This window comes from Salmo salar, chromosome ssa09 (assembly GCF_905237065.1).
Source record: "Salmo salar chromosome ssa09, Ssal_v3.1, whole genome shotgun sequence".
Lineage (NCBI taxonomy): Eukaryota > Metazoa > Chordata > Actinopteri > Salmoniformes > Salmonidae > Salmo > Salmo salar.
Genome location: NC_059450.1, coordinates 78,883,600 through 78,900,394, shown reverse-complemented (window position 1 = coordinate 78,900,394; position 16,795 = coordinate 78,883,600). Strand labels below are relative to the sequence as shown.

The 16,795-nt window shown below is 44.5% G+C and overlaps 1 protein-coding gene across 1 annotated transcript in view; it reads left to right on the top strand.

Annotated features, from left to right (window-relative positions):
• LOC123744796 (X-linked interleukin-1 receptor accessory protein-like 2) overlaps nt 1-16,326 on the top strand; it is a 277,022-nt gene extending 260,696 nt beyond the window's left edge. Inside the window, exons 6-7 of the mRNA XM_045724982.1 lie at nt 10,939-11,187; nt 16,008-16,326. Coding sequence (XP_045580938.1) covers nt 10,939-11,187; nt 16,008-16,326 — 568 coding nt within the window. The remainder of the gene's footprint in view (nt 1-10,938; nt 11,188-16,007) is intronic.
• Nucleotides 16,327-16,795: the final 469 nt, after the last annotated feature.

Below are 16,795 nucleotides of genomic sequence, written 5' to 3'. Positions count from 1 at the left end.
TATCCTGATACACTTGTTGAATTTTGCAACCGAGCATGAAAACAACAGTAATGAATGAGGCAGTCTAGACAGCGCAAGTGAGTGCAGTTAAGCCTAGACAGAGCTATTTTTTAGTGGTTGCGGCCATGTTCCTCCTCTTTATGTTAATCTATTCAGATTTGCAAACCCACCCTGTGGTTTTATGCAAATGAGGCACATACCATTTTCTTTATTTTAACACAAAATATATATTTTTATGTATATATGAGTGCATTCTAAGAAAACACATGCAATTTGACAGCAAATGTAATACCTGAATTCCCACCAAAATCCCTGAACTCCCATTCATTGTTTGTCTGTGCCAGTAAAATGTTTTATGTGCTATAAATCAGTCAATATATGATGGATTTAAAAATGTCTTAATGTTTGGGGTGTCTTCATCCATTGTACAACTATTGCATATATTAGAACCTTAACAATTTTGATAACCGTTGCTACACACACACACACACACACACATTATTTTACGTGCAATTCAAAGACCAAAACAGTACTGTGCTTCACTAAACAACAGTATTCAACGAACAAAGCCACAATAGAGGCAGTAGCAGCAAGCTAAAGTGATCTGCTAAGCTGAAAGAAAACTGCTTCAGTGAGATGTGAATTGGCAGAGAGAATATGATGCTTGTCTTGTCAGTTAACTGAGCCATTGTTTGTTCACTCACTCACATGCCCTTCTGCTAAGCTAAGCACTAGGCGTGCATGAGTGGTGTAATGTTGGAGCTGGATTCCACATAGTTTACAAGCTGCCTGGGGTGCTGACCTGTTGAATCAAATGCCATGTTAGGGTGCTGCTGGTTGGTTGGTGAGCCGAGTCAGGGTCAGACAAGGCCTGCATTAGTTAGCTTCAAGCACACAGAGATGTCACTCAGGACACTTAGGCTTCCAGGGGGCAGGGGGCTCGTCCTTGGTCTCAATTCCACTGCCCCTCCACCCTTAAAGTGCATTGCCCTGTGTCCTGTTTGGTTATAGGTTTAAGTGAAACAGAGGAGTTGCAATGTGCGTAAAATATAGCTATAGTAGACTCAGTGACGAGACTGTTGGGGATGTTGGGAGACACTTGGATAATAATATGTTAAAATACTTGCAGACTAGCTTAGAGAAGGAATATAAATGGTGTTGCTAGCCATTTATAGCAGAGGAGGGAACATGCCCCGATCCACATCAACGGGACTGCAGTAGCGAGAGTTAGCAGTTGTAAGTTCCTCGACGTCCACATCACGGAGGACTTGACATGGACCAACAACACCACGACTCTTGTCAAGAGGGCGCAACAGCGTTACTACTTCCTAAGGCGGCCGAAGACATTTGGTATGCTACCCCGGGTCCTCTCCAAATATTGCCGCTGCACCATCGAGAACATCCTGACCGGTTGCATCATGACCTGGTATGGGAATTGCGCTGTCCACGACCGCAAGGCCCACCAGCGTGTGGTGAAGACAGCCCAGTACATCACTGGGACCGTGCTCCCACCCATCCAGGACATCTACTCGAAACGGTGCCTGAGGAAGGCCCGCAGCATCATCAAGGACCCCACACACCCCAGCCTCGAATTGTTCACTCCCTTACCGTCGGGCAAATGGTATTGGAGCATGATGTCTGATTCCAACAGGCTCATAGACAGTTTCTATCTACAAGCCATCAGAATGCTCAATAATTGAACTGGACTGATCACCTGCACTGACTCTGTGCACCTTTGAATACATGCACTCACTCACGCTGATACAAAATCATCCACACACACACGCGCACACACACACACACACACACATATATACAAATAAACTTGCCCCCCATCCCCCCTTCCCCAAAACACGTCTAAGTATTGGACAATAGGCAAGTCCGTTAAAAATGAATTATTATCTTCAATGACAGCCTAGGAACAGTGGGTTAACTGCCTTGTTCAGGGGTAGAACGACAGATGTGTCCCTTGTCAGCTCAGGGATTCGAACTTGCAACCTTTCAGTTACTAGTCCAACGCTGTACCCACTAGGCTACCCTGCCACCCCTATAAGCTCTGCCTTCCTGTATTATACTTATTATAAAATGTTTATTCTAGTCTACTGAGCCATTTACTTTATGTTCGTATTCTTATCTTTTATTATTTCTTATTGTTGTTGCATTGTCGAGAAGGAACCTGCAGCAAGCATTTCATTGGACGGTGTATACCATGTGTATCCCATACATGCGACTAATAAAACTAACTTAAAACTTGAAATGAGGCAACAACAAGGCCTTGAAGGAGCCTGTAGGGCCAATCTGCTCCTGAATAGCCTGCAGTATAGTAGTGGTACAGTACAATAGTAAATCAGAATGGAGGGGAGGCTAAGCCTTGGCAAAGGCTCAGATTTGTGCCCAAAAACCACTATGACCAAAAAAAGCCTCTTCTCTCCCTCCACAGCCAGCAACCTGGTCATAAATATTTTATAATGCATTTCAAAGTAAAATGCCTCTCATGAAAGAACATTGCATTCAGGCTAAATTTAACAGTCATTGCTGTCACTGTGAGAGGCGAGTTACCACGGTCATGCATCTCCGAACCTCATTGGAATATTGTAACACTTTCCACAGCCAGTTAAGTCAACATTGAGAAAGATGATGGGCCATGCACATCCTGACCCTCTCTCCCCCTCTCTCCCTCTCTCTTCCTCTCTCTCTCCCTCGCTCCTGCTCCCCCCTCTCTCTCTCCCCTTCTCTCTCTCTCTCTCTCTCTCTCTCCCCCCCTCTCTCTCTCACTCTTCCTCTCTCATGCCTTATCAGCTAGGCCTGTCAGTTCTGCCTCCATACTCCAGCCACTCGGTTACCTTCTTACCCATGTGGAAACCCCATGACCTGTTTATTTTATTCTCATAACTCATCATGAAATTGGATGTGTTCACATGGGCCTTGTCCTGCTATTTCCCCAGATCAGTGTGACCAATTTCTCTTTTCTTAGGTGGAGAGAAATTGTGAAAAAAGTATATTTGTGTTCTTTTGGGGGCGACATATGAGTGCACTCATTCAGGAAACATGGTAGAGTAAAGAGCAGTTTAGTCCAGCAGATAGAATTGCTACTTCTCAAAACATAGGCCAGGAGTGTAATACTAGGTGGTTTTCTGACAACAGAAAACTATGTGCATCAGAGAGAGTATAATTTTTGACCAAAGTTTCATGTTTCAAGTTTTAATGTAACGTGCACAAGTACAGTACAACAATGCAGTACATATCAATGTAGCACACAAAAAACATAAGGTAGAAGAAACACACAAAATAAATAAAAAGAAGAACACGAGAAAGTAAGAAGCTACTGTATATACAGGGTAAGTTCCAATACAATATTTACAATGTGCAGGAATACTGAAGTAATAGATGTACTGTTGAAGTCGGAAGTTTACATACACTTAGGTTGGAGTCATTAAAACTTGTTTTTCAACCACTCCACAAATTTCTTGTTAACAAACTATAGTTTTGGGAAGTCGGTTAGGACATCTACTTTGTGCACGATACAAGTAATTTTTCCAACAATTGTTTACAAACAGATTATTTCACTTATAATTCACTGTGTCACAATTCCAGTGGGTCAGAAGTTTACATACACTAAGTTGACTGTGCCTTTAAACAGCTTGGAAAATTCCAGAAAATGATGTCATGGCTTTAGAAACTTCAGATAGGCTAATTTACATAATTTGAGTCAGTTGGAGGTGTACCTGTGGATGTATTTCAAGGCCTACCTTCAAACTCAGTGCCTCTTTGCTTGACATCATGGGGAAATCAAAAGAAATCAGCCAAGACCTCAGAAAAAAACTGTGTGCCCTCCACAAGTCTGGTTCATCCTTGGGAGCAATTTCCAAATGCCTGAAGGTACCACGTTCATCTGTACAAACAATAGTACGCAAGTATAAACACCATGGGACCACGCAGCCGTCATACTGCTCAGGAAGGAGATGCGTTCTGTCTCCTAGAGATGAAAGTACTTTGGTGCGAAAAGTGCAAATCAATCCCAGAACAACAGCAAAGGACCTTGTGAAGATGCTGGAGGAAAATGGTAAAAAAGTATCTATATCCACAGTAAAACGAGTCCTATATCCACATAACCTGAAAGGCCGCTCAGCAAGGAAGAAGCCACTGCTCCAAAACCGCCATAAAAAGCCAGACTACGGTTTGCAACTGCACATGGGGACAAAGATCATACTTTTTGGAGAAATGTCCTCTGGTCTGATGAAACAAAAATAGAACTGTTTGGCCATAATGACCATCGTTATGTTTGGAGGAAAAGGGGAAGTCTTGCAAGCCGAAGAACACCATCCCAACCGAGAAGCACGGGGGTGGCAGCAACATGTTGTGGGGGTGCTTTGCTGCAGGAGGGACTGGTGCACTTCATAAAATAGATGGCATTATGAGGCAGGAAAATGATGTGGATATATTGAAGCAACATCTCAAGACATCAGTCAGGAAGTTAAAGCTTGGTCGCAAATGGGTCTTCCAAATGGACAATGACCCCAAGCATACTTCCACAGTTTTGGCAAAATGGCTTAAGGACAACAAAGTCAAGGTATTGGAGTGGCCATCACAAAGCCCTGACCTCAATCCTATAGAAAATGAATGGGCAGAACTGAAAAAGTGTGTGCGAGCAAGGAGGCCTAGAAACCTGACTCAGTTACACCAGCTCTGTCAGGAGGAATGGGCCAAAATTCACCCGACTTATTGTGGGAAGCTTGTAGGATGCTACCCAAAACGTTTGACCCAAGTTAAACAATTTAAGGGCAATGCTACCAAATACTAATTGAGTGTGTAAACTTCTGACCCACTGGGAATGTGATGAAAGACATAAAATCTGAAATAAATCATTCTCTCTACTATTATTCACATTCACATTCTTAAAATAAAGGGGTGAGCCTAACTGACCTTAGACAGGGAATCTTTACTAGGATTAAATGTTGGGAATTGTGAAAAACTGAGTTTAAATGTATTTGGCTAAGGTGTATGTAAACTTCCGACTTCAACTGTATCTTACAGGTTTACATAGGGGAGGGGATAGGAGGAGGGGAGAGGAAAGGGGAGAGGGTGGTAGATGGGAAGAGAGGAGAGGGACAGGAGGGGAGGGGAGGGCAGGGCAGGGACAGGAGGAGGAGAGGGACAGGAGGGGGAAAGCAGAGAGACAGAAGGAGGAGAGGGGAGATGGACAGATGGAGGAGAGGGGAGAGACAGGAGAGAAACAGGAGGAGAGGGACAGGAAGAGAAGAGGGACAGGTGGAGGAGAGGACAGGAGGAGAAGGAGGAGAGGAACAGGAGAGGACAGGAGGAAAAGAAGGAGGAGAGGAGAGGGACAGGGAGGAGGAGACAAGGACAGGAGGAGGAGGATAAAGTTACAGAAGCAGCAGAGGAAAACGAGGGAGGAGAGGCGAGAGACAGGAGGAGGAGAGGGACAGGAAGAGGATAGAGACAGGAGAGGAGAGGAGAGGAGAGGAGAGGAGAGGAGAGGAGAGGAGAGGAGAGGAGAGGAGAGGAGAGGAGAGGAGAGGAGAGGAGAGGAGAGGAGAGGAGAGGATGTCACATGTGATGACGCTGGAGAGACGAAGCAGGTACGAGGAGTAAAACATTTAATAAGAAATGGAACAAGACAGGAACAGCGTCAGCAAACAGGTAACACATACGAAAGACAATCAATGCAGCAGCGGGGAACAGAGCTGGGGAACTACCAAATATAAGGTAATAACAGGTGATGAGTGAGTCCAGGTGAGTCCAATATTGCTGATGTGCGTGACGAGGGAAGGCAGGTGTGCGTAATGGATGATGGGAGTGTGTGATGCAGGGCAACCTGGAGCGCTCAAGCACCGGGGGGAGGAGAGCAGGAGCAGATGTGACAGTACCCCCCCCCCCCAGGGGCACCACCCGGCGTCCCACCTGGGCAAACCGGTCGAGACATGGGCGCTGGGCAAGCCGGTTGGGGTGTGGAAGCCCAACGAACCGGCAGGAGCGTGAGAGCCTGGCGAGCCGGCTGAGACAAGACGTCTGTCGATCCCGCTGCAGAGAGGGAGCCCGATGATATGGTGAAGTATGACGTGGGATGGGAAGCCGCCGAGTCAATCGAGGCAAGGAAACCTCTCGAGCCAGCCAGGGCGTGAAAGCCCGACGGGCTGACTTAGGCACCCCCGGTTCCATCGGCGGCGGAATCCACCCCGACGTCACCAACAAAACAAAACAAAAAAACTCCTAGACCAGCTGGGTGAACAAGAACTGACGATCCAGCTGAGGCCCGACGTGGGATTGACGCCATCCGTGCCAACCAGAGCAAGGAAACCTCTCGAGCCAGCTAAGGCGTGGAAGCCCGACGAGCTGGCTAGGCATCCCCGGTTCCATCGGTGGCGACCCAGAGCCTATGCCTCCATACCAACCGGAACGCCAGTAGTCCCCGATGCCTCGTGTGATGGCTTCTGCATTCTGTCGCATGGAATGATGCTGGAGAAACGAAGCAGGTGCGGGGAGTAAAACATTGAATAAATAACGGACATGGAACGAGACAGGAACAGCGTCAGCAAACAAGTAACACAAACAAAAGACAATCAATGCAGCAGCGGGGAACAGAGCTGGGGAACTGTCAAATATAGGGGAGGTAATAACAGGTGATGAGTGAGTCCAGGTGAGTCCAATATCGCTGATGCACGTGACGAGGGAAGGCAGGTGTGCGTAATAGATGATGGGAATGCGTGATGCAGGACAGCCTGGCGCCCTCAAGCGCCGGGGGGGAGAGCAGGAGCAGACGTGACAGAGGGGGAGGATAGGGGGAGAGGAGAGTGACAGGAGGAGGAGAGGAGAGGGACAGAAGGAGGAGAGGAGAGAAGAGGAGCGGGGAGGACATGAAGAGGAGAGGACAGGAGAAGAGGAGTGTGTGATAATGAGCTAAAGGGAAAAAGCAGGATGTTTAGCCTGTCACTAGGCACCAGCATGTTCTGTTTGCCTTTATATGCCATGTGACACCACCGGACAATAAACACATTTGTTTCAGTGGAGTCAAAAGCTCTGGGAGACTTGGGCTTTGAGTCTACATCTTGTCAGGACACACACACGATGGCAGGGCGTCTTCCCCACATGAAGCGTGGCAGGGCTGGCGTCGAGAGGAAGCGATTGCCAGTCACTCTCTCTTACCTCTCAGGTGACAGAGGGGGTTACCTCTCTCTCCTCTCACACACTGGGTAGGGACTTACCACTGTACTGAGGACATGCCCCCAAATCTTGTCTCCAAGCAACTGCCTTTGTGGGTGCCCTCTATGTTACACCTTTAGAGGATTTGACAGAAAGAGTTGTGGGAAATTCAGAATCTATTACAAATACTTAGGTTTGACTAAATGAGGCTGTTGCATAGACTCATATTGAGTCAATATTAACACTGTTGGCCAACACCTTATAGAATCTCAAGTTTACTCATCAATATACTGTAGTGCTATAAAAGCACTTCTATACTGGAGGCACCTCTTCTAAAAGATGTCTCATATGCATGAGTGTCAGGTGAGGTGACCGTGGAAGTTGAAGTGAGCTCTCATTGTCTGTGTTAATGGCTCCAATGAACCTGGTATAGAAAGTTATCAGGGACCTCTATCCGTGTCAGGATGTATTTTTTGGAGGTGAGTTGATACCCAGTGATTACTGATGGAAGCAGAACAGTGGGGACGCTTCGATTTGATTCACTCAGTGAGTTGGAAAATTAGAAGCATGAAAAGGCTCATTTGTTCATCAACAGGAAACACTGAGTCACTGGTCAAGCTAATTGCATTATATCACCTAGAGATGTTTCCTTCTGGGAATATATTGGGGTTTTTCCACTTTTACTCTCAAAAGATAATCTTAGGTGAGAAATAGAGCAGATATGTAAATCTGTTTACCCTCTTATGGCTAGGGGGCAGTATTTTCACGGCTGGATAAAAAACGTACCCGATTTAATCTGGTTACTAATCCTACCCAGTAACTAGAATATGCATATACTTATTATATATGGATAGAAAACACCCTAAAGTTTCTAAAACTGTTTGAATGGTGTCTGTGAGTATAACAGAACTCAAATGGCAGGTCAAAACCTGAGAGATTCCTTTACAGGAAGTGGCCTGTCTGACCATTTCTGGAACTTCTTTGCCATCTCTATCTTTTACTAAGGATCTCTGCTCTAACGTGACACTTCCTACGTCGTCCATAGGCGCTCAGAGCCCGGGAAAAACCTGAATGTCGTCAACCCAGCCCCAGGCTGAAACACATTATCGCCTTTCTCAAGTGGCCGATCAAGGTACTCTGGGCTTAGGCGCGTGACCTGGTCGCCCCCGTCTTTGTGATTTTTTCCTCTGTTTGCCGAAAAGGAGATTCCCGGTCGGAATATTATCGCTTTTCTACGAGAAAAATGGTATAAAAATTGATTTTAAACAGCGGTTGACATGCTTCGAAGTACGGTAATGGAATATTTCGATTTTTTTTGTCACGAATTGCGCCATGCGCACGACCCTTCTTTACCATTTCGGATAGTGTCTGGAACGCACGAACAAAACGCCGCTATTCGGATATAACGATGGATTATTTTGGACCAAACCAACATTTGTTATTGAAGTAGCAGTCCTGGGAGTGCATTCTGACGAAGACAACAAAGGTAATTAAACTTTTGTAATAGTAAATCGGAGTTTGATCAGGGCTAAACTTGGTCGGTGTCTAAATGGCTAGCCGGGATGGCTGGGCTATCTACTGAGAATATTGCAAAATGTGCTTTCACCGAAAAGCTATTTTAAAATCGGACATATCGAGTGCATAGAGGAGTTCTGTATCTATAATTCTTAAAATAATTGTTATGTTTTTTGTGAACGTTTATCGTGAGTAATTTAGTAAATTCACCGGATGTTTGCGGGGGTATGCTAGTTCTGAACGTCACATGCTAATGTAAAAAGCTGGTTTTTGATATAAATATGAACTTGATTGAACAAAACATGCATGCATTGTATAACATAATGTCTGATGAAGATCATCAAAGGTTAGTGCTGCATTTAGCTGTGGTTTTGTTTTTTTGTGACATTATATGCTACCTTGAAAAATGGGTGTCTGATTATTTCTGGCTTGGTACTCTGCTGACATAATCTAATGTTTTGCTTTCGCTGTAAAGCCTTTTTGAAATCGGACAGTGTGGTTAGATAAAGGAGAGTCTTGTCTTTAAAATGCTGTGAAATAGTCATATGTTTGAAAAATTGAAGTTTTTGTATTTTTTAGGAATTTGTAATTCGCGCCACGCCCATCATTGGATATTGGAGCAGGTGTTCTGCTAGCGGAACGTCTAGATACATATCTATTAAGCTGTAAGAGTGTTCCCAGCAAACCAAATCAGTTCTGTGAAAGTTCCCAGAACATTTGTTAGGTTTCGGGAAATGTTCTGTAACACAACTGTCCACAACAACTGTCCAACAACTGTCCAGTTGTGCTGATGATTATACAATGTTTGTATAAAATGATGTTTCAAGAACATTCCCGGAGCAAATGTTGTCTGTTTTTTATTTGGAAACCTAATGAGAACGTTTAGGGAATATTATGTGGTGTTTTTTATAGATGTTGTGCACAACATTTTGGTCAATGTGGTGGCCAAACACACCACTGATGTGCGTGGTCAAAGACAGGGTGGCTGGCCCATGTTGACCATGTTGGCTGGTAGTGGATGTCTACTCGGGATAACTTGTTCAATCTCATTCCACAGATGCTCAATTGGATTGAGATCTGGTGACTGGGCAGACCACTGCAGTAAGCTGAATTTACTGTCATGTTCGTGGAACCATTCCTGGACAATCCTAGCCTTGTGGCATGAGGCATTATCCTGCTGAAATAATGAATTTGCAGATGGATACACTGCTGCCATGAAGGGATGCACCTGATTGGCAATGCTGTTCAGATATTCTGTGGCATTCAAACGTTGCTCCATTTTTATCAAGGGGCCCAATGTGTGCCATGAAAACGCACCCCAATCCATCACACCACCACTACCAGCCTGCTATGTTGACGCGAGTCATGGCATGATGGATGCATGTACTCATATGGTTTTCTCCATACCCTAGTCCTTTCCAGTGTTTTCATTCCTTAGCCCACTGCAACCACATTTTCTTGTTTTTTTACTGAATGAAGTGGAACTCCGTAAGGTTGTCGGCTGCCGTACCTCATTCGTGTCATGGTATGACGAGCTTTGCATTCTTTTATGGGTCTTTGGGCACCACTGTTGTACTGGACTGTCAGTTGACTAACTGTAGCCAGTCTGTTGATCTGCACAATTCGTGTCAGCCTCCTTTGTCCTCTTTCATCAAAGACCCATTTTCGACAACTGGCCTGCCGTTGACTGGATGTCCTTTGGCTGGTGGACCATTCTTGATACACACAGGAAACTGTTGATCATGAAAAACCCAGCAGCGTTGCAGTTCTTGACACACTCAAACCGGTGCACCTGGCACCTACTACCATACCCCGTTCAAAACCACTTAAATATTTTGGCTTGCCCATTCACCCTCTGAATGGCACACATACACAATCAATGTATCAATTGTCTCAAGGCTTACAAATCCTTATTTAACCTGTCTCCTCCCCTTCATCTACTCTGATTGAATTGGATTTAACAAGTGACATCAATAAGGGATCATAGCTTTCACCTGGATTCACCTGGTCACTCTGTGTCATGGAAAGAGCAGGTGTTCAAAATGTGTTGTATGCTCAGTGTCTATAATAGTATGTGTGAATCTAATGTGGCGTTGTGACCTGAGGATGCATCATATTTAAAATAGCATTATATAAACCACCATAAACCACTACTGTGTTTTGAATCCAGGAGCAATCATATGGTTTTTGAACACCAGGAAAGTGACTAGAATTTGGCATGGTGGAGCCTCAGCCTTGGACTCCTCCTGCTTCACGGTGAAGCCTCAGCCGTGGACACCTCCTGCTTCACGGTGGAGCCTCAGCCTTCGATTCCTCCTGCTTCACGGTGGAGCCTCAGCCGTTGGCCCTCTTGCTTCATGGTGGAGCCTCAGCCTTGGACCCTTCCTGCTTCACAGTGGAACCTCAGGCTTGGACCCTCCTGCTTCCCAGTGGAGCCTCAGGCTTGTACTCCTCCTGCTTCATGGCAGAGCCTCAGCCTTGGTGCCCTCCAGCTTCACAGTGGAGCCTCAGGCATGGACCCTTCCTGCTTCACTGTGGAGCATCAGCCTTGGACCCTTCCTGCTTCACTGTGGAGCATCAGCCTTGGACTCAGCCTGCTTCACTTTCTCCTCCTCTTTTAGTTTTTCTCTTTCATTAGAATTCACAGTGTCATGGTAAGCAGAAAGAAAGACCTAGTCACAGTTGATCTGCTGTCAATTCTAATAAAGACAGCATTATTAAAAAGGGGGCCCTTTAATATTATTGACTAATAGTTTAGTAATGAAATCAGTATTAATAGATCATTACCATTCATAGTGGTCCACTCAGGGATTATTGGTTAATCAATACAGCCTAATTGTAGCCTCAGTATTGCATGGCTGGTGTTGCCAGCGACCTGGTGGTTGACTTCAAGCTTTTAAACAGCACATTGGCATTGATTTTAAGTCTATATTACTTAGCATGACAAGGTGGAGAATTAGAGCTCTGTCATCTTCAGCGCTGCTCTGCTCTCCTTACATTTTAGGTGCGTTGGCTATAGCTTGCTGCCCGTGAATATCATTACGGAAGCTTCACTTACATGAACTTTGGCATTTCTTGTTTTTGTATGGTGTGGTCTGGCATGTGTTCACATTTATTTACTTGAAAAGATGGTTTCCTTTGTAAATCTGCCTGGATTCACTGTATATTGCGTGATGTAAGCTATTTTACGGTTTGGTATTAGACATCTTGTTCAAATTGTGTTTTTGACGTTAAAATCCACTTTACATATGGCTCTTGATGTTTTACTGTGACTCAGTGAACAGTTAAATATTTTTGAAATAAAATCATTCCTCTGGTCAAAACTGTGGTAGACTAGTGCTTGTTTTATATCGATTAATTTCCCTATCGATTGTCACAATTCACTGACCCTGTTATTACCTTCGACTGTAACCACAGATCCCCCAAACAGGCACCATGGGAGCTGACTCTCTTTTCTCTTCCCGTCCTATTGCTTCAGAGTGTAACAGAGCATAGCCTTGTGTCTCCCTGCCTCCCTCCCTTCCTGCCTGCTTGCTGTACAGACAGACACAGACAGTTCGCTCTGACAGCTTGATTCCATACCCCCTTACTCAGTGGCGATCTTAACATGTAAATCTTGGTGGGGCAAACTCTCTTTTTTTTTAGATGCATGCCAGCAAAGCCACTACAAGACACTAAACAATACATTAATTGCACTATAACGGTGACATTTACTGCCTTTAAAAAAACATAGCTGATATGTTTGACTTGCTTAAACAAATGTTGTTTCTACTGACAATTGAGATGTACAAACTATGGCAGAAGGGGACGACGAGCAGATAAGAGGCAATCCGTAATTTCGATAAAGACATTAATGAGCAAGCTTGGACGGACAAAGTCAATATAACTATTAGTTCAGCACTTTTGACATGTACAGCAACATAATTCAGAACATAGGCCGTTCTTACGGTGTTCTCCCTGTACACCAAGTCAGAACCATAGGATAAATAAAGGGGGCATATAAGCAGACAATGAAAGCTATTACAATATTCAATGATGACACTTACGAACAGTTTACTACACTACATACACTTAGTATTACTTTCTTAGCTACAGTATACATATATCCCTGGCATATTACATAATTTATGCAGCAGCATACAAGACATGTTTGGACTCACCTTGTTGTGCTGTGGAAGGAGGCGTGGCGGTCCGTTGTGGGCAAATTATGTCATCAAACTTTGTCATCAAAGTCTGGCATTCTCTGGATTTATAGTGCTTTCAAGACAACTGGGAGCTCTGAAAAAAACAAGGTTGGACCATGACGTCAGTGATCTTCAGGTCGAACCTCTAGAAAGATGCCTGAGTTCCTGATTTGGAATTCCGAGTTGGATGACCGTTCAAAATGTATTTTCCCAGTCGGAGCTATTTTTTTTTGAGTTCCCAGTTGTCTTGAACTCACTAAAGTCTGAGATTTCCCAGTTCCGAGATTCCAGTTGTTTTGAACACGGCAGAAGTCATGCTGGATTGACAGCATGGCCAATGTAGTCAACCTTTTCTGGCCCATCGTGTTGAATGTCGTGGCCCATCGTCTTTTCTGGCCCATCGTGTTGAACCCAGACTTGGACCACACACCCACTCCACTGAATAGCAGGCTAGTGATTTCTTTGCAACGCTTGCAGTTAGCCACTGATTCCTTCCAAACCACTCATCGTTGAATTTGCCATTTCCAACTTGTTGTGTAATGTTTATGTCCAATGGCCGATGAGCAGTGATAGGTTTTATCTATAATTTATCTTCATATGACAAGGATTTAAAAGGGATTTGCCAGTAGATTGTCAACTTGATTCATGATGATGACTGCTACGTAGCATGCTAGCTAAAATTTTGAAAGCATGATGTTGACATGATCAGTCCAATCAAAGCTACTGTAGATATAACGTGATTTGATGTAATTTTATCTGTGTCCAATGATCTTGAGCCTTCTTGGATCGGCACTTCTAATGTAACTTTATGACAGCACCAAACGGGCTGGAATCTTCTAACTCTACCTGTAGATGTTGCGGTGACGTAGTGTCCCCATGAGTGGCAGAACACTGAGCCAATCACGGTGCAACTACCAACAACTACGCTCCGTATTTTTCGCTGGCTGCCCCAACACCACAGAAAGCACTGAGCTAGGCTATAACACCTGCATTTTGGAGCTGCCTTACTCAAGAAATAAAAAAAAACAGACCATGTTTGTTTGCGGCTTTGTTAACTCATTGTTTGCAAACTGATATGTGACACATATTAATGCCAAAATAACATGCAAAACTCTGCCCCACCTGCCTTGAATGACAGGTCACCACTGCCCTTACTTCTCCTCCACACACTAAGAGAAGAAGACAATTAAATTACTTCACCAATCAGTGCGGATAGAGCAGCTTGCTATGGAGAGGGAAAGCTATAGTTATTTTAGCCTAGACAGCTGATAGTACATGGGTGCTATCGGCTGCCTAGGCTATAGTTGTTTACATGCGCAATGGACAACCAAGTGTAGGACGAGATGCGACTTACATTTTGCAGGTGGGGAGAGAGCAAGAGAGGGTGTAGGCATGGCTTGAAACGCATCTTGTTATGAAATGCATTATCTGAATTAGGCCCACAGAATTATACCTAAAGAGCAGCTTCTATGGAGGAACTTTGAATGTCTTTGAACTTCCGAGAGTTGGAGCAGCTAGCAGAGAGCCACCAGAATTAAAATCACATCGTACCTTTTTGTAGATAATAAATCCAATGTGAAAGGTGTTAACTATAGTATCCGTAACTAGCATTGAAAAAGTTAAATCATTCATCTATAATTAAAATATCTCCCTAATTTCTGAATCACGCTTGTAACATCAGAAGGCTACTGTAGCCTAAGCTTCAGAGGGAAGGGGCATGTTTCCTAGACACACACACACACATACTGGCAAATATTTTCAGCTGGCAGGCAGATACTGGAATACGGTTCTGAGTGACAGAGTGAGGGTTTTGTCATAGGCGCCTTGTTGCGATTTTTTTGTGAAACTGAAAATAATGCCCGGAATGTAAAATAACGTTACTAACCGGTTCCCATGCTTTTAAAATAATGGTTCTGCTCCAGAATAGTATAGATGACTTTTGTTCTGATTCTGTTCCTCAAAAAATGTCGTTATTTTCCCGTTTTTCTGTTCTGTTCTGTGAACCGGTTCCAATCCCTGGTTGTAAGTATTGTAAAACTTTATGGATCCAATGTAGCTAGGTTATTATCCAACAAAAACTGCAAGTAACTTCTACTTCCTTTTAAGCATGGAACTGAATGCAGAGTTAAAGCCAGTCCATAGCCAAACAGGGCTATATTGGAACACTCGGAAATCCCAGAGAGGATATTTTTTGGCTGTCGGAGTAAGTAGGATTCCAGCCACACCGACACACTTTCCTGTGTTGTACTCATTTGTCACAGTGATGGAAGGCTAGTGCAGGCCCTGCTGCTGGTAGACTAATGTTCTGTGGTGCTGCTCTGAGAGACTCACTAGATGTAATGTGAAAATGTACATCCACCTGATCGCTCATTACCGACTGCATAGCTGAGCACCCAAACAGACTAAGTTTCTGTACCCAAACCAAGGGGGTCACCATTCCGGTTTGGTCCGGTTCCACTGGAAGATGTCGCATAGCAAGATTTGAGCCATCCTTGATTTCCTCCATAACTACATGCAGGGCAGCATATCACTCACTGAATCAAACACAAACACGCAGAATGTATACTGCAGAATGAACAGCCTTGTGAATATATGACTTTCTGTCCCTTATCATATTTAATGGGATCTGCGAAACACTTTTATACTAATAGCACAGTTACTGCAGAAAAAAATATCCAACATTAACAATTCGTAAGTCCATATTTCCCACAAATAGTGAAGAAGATGACAACATTTAGGCTAAAGTTAACAGATTGTTCTGGTAGTGCAGGGATTTACCCCCATGCACACAAACAATATCCTGGGAGCCCATGTTGGGAATAACAAGGTAGGTCCCCTCCCAAAGGGCTTAGAAGAGAATGTCTCGGAATCTCCTGTTCAGGCTGCCGGACAGAAACAGCAGATTAACAGCAGATTAACTGTTTCTGTGGCATTGTGTTGGATTTGGACAATGTATTGGTGGCGTGTAGAGTGTAGCGAGAGAATGAGGGAAAATAGTCCCATTATGCTGTAGTGTCATCCCCAATGTCACTGCAGTAACACTTCAGCAATTCTCTAAATCGGGGAGCGTTGGAGCACAGATTGATATACACTGATGTGCAATGACAGTGTGATTTATCGCGGGGCCTGCCTCCTACTCCCCACAAGCCGGGCCGGGCAGGCGGAGGAGTGGAGCAGGGCAGGTGGAGGAGGAGTGGAGCAGGGCAGGTGGACGAGGAGTGGAGCAGGGCAGGAAGAGGAGGAGTGGAGCAGGGCAGGTGGACGAGGAGTGGAGCAGGGCAGGAAGAGGAGGAGTGGAGCAGGGCAGGCGGAGGAGGAGTGGAGCAGGGCAGGTGGACGAGGAGTGGAGCAGGGCAGGAAGAGGAGGAGTGGAGCAGGGCAGGCGGAGGAGGAGTGGAGCAGGACAGGATTGGAGCAGGGCAGGATTGGAGCAGGGAAGGTGGAGGTGTGGAGCAGAGCAGGATGAGTCAACATATTCTGTTCTATCCACCAGTCGGGAACACACGACACTATACTGGAAATTAACCAGTTATTATGCATCTTTCTCAATGCCTAGTTGACCTTAGTGATGTTTCAGTCAAGAAATCTTGAAATAACCTCTATCATAATAAGATCCAAATGGACGAGATGGCTTTAAAGATGTTTTAGTCAAGAAACCTGAAATAACCTTTATCATAATAAGAGCCACATGGACTAGGTGGCCTTCAGCATGATGTTGTTTGACTGGGCATTATTTCCCATGTACAGCAACCCAAATACAATCAGTTAGCTGCGTCAAAACTTTAAGCGTATCTTCTTTAACCATTGTCACTAAAGTGACTACTTATGAGAACATAATGAACAGCTGGCCAGTAGATGACCAATAAGCTTATTAATTTCAATCTGATGTAAACTACAATAAACCAACTTTGACCAAAATAACAACTGTATCTGTC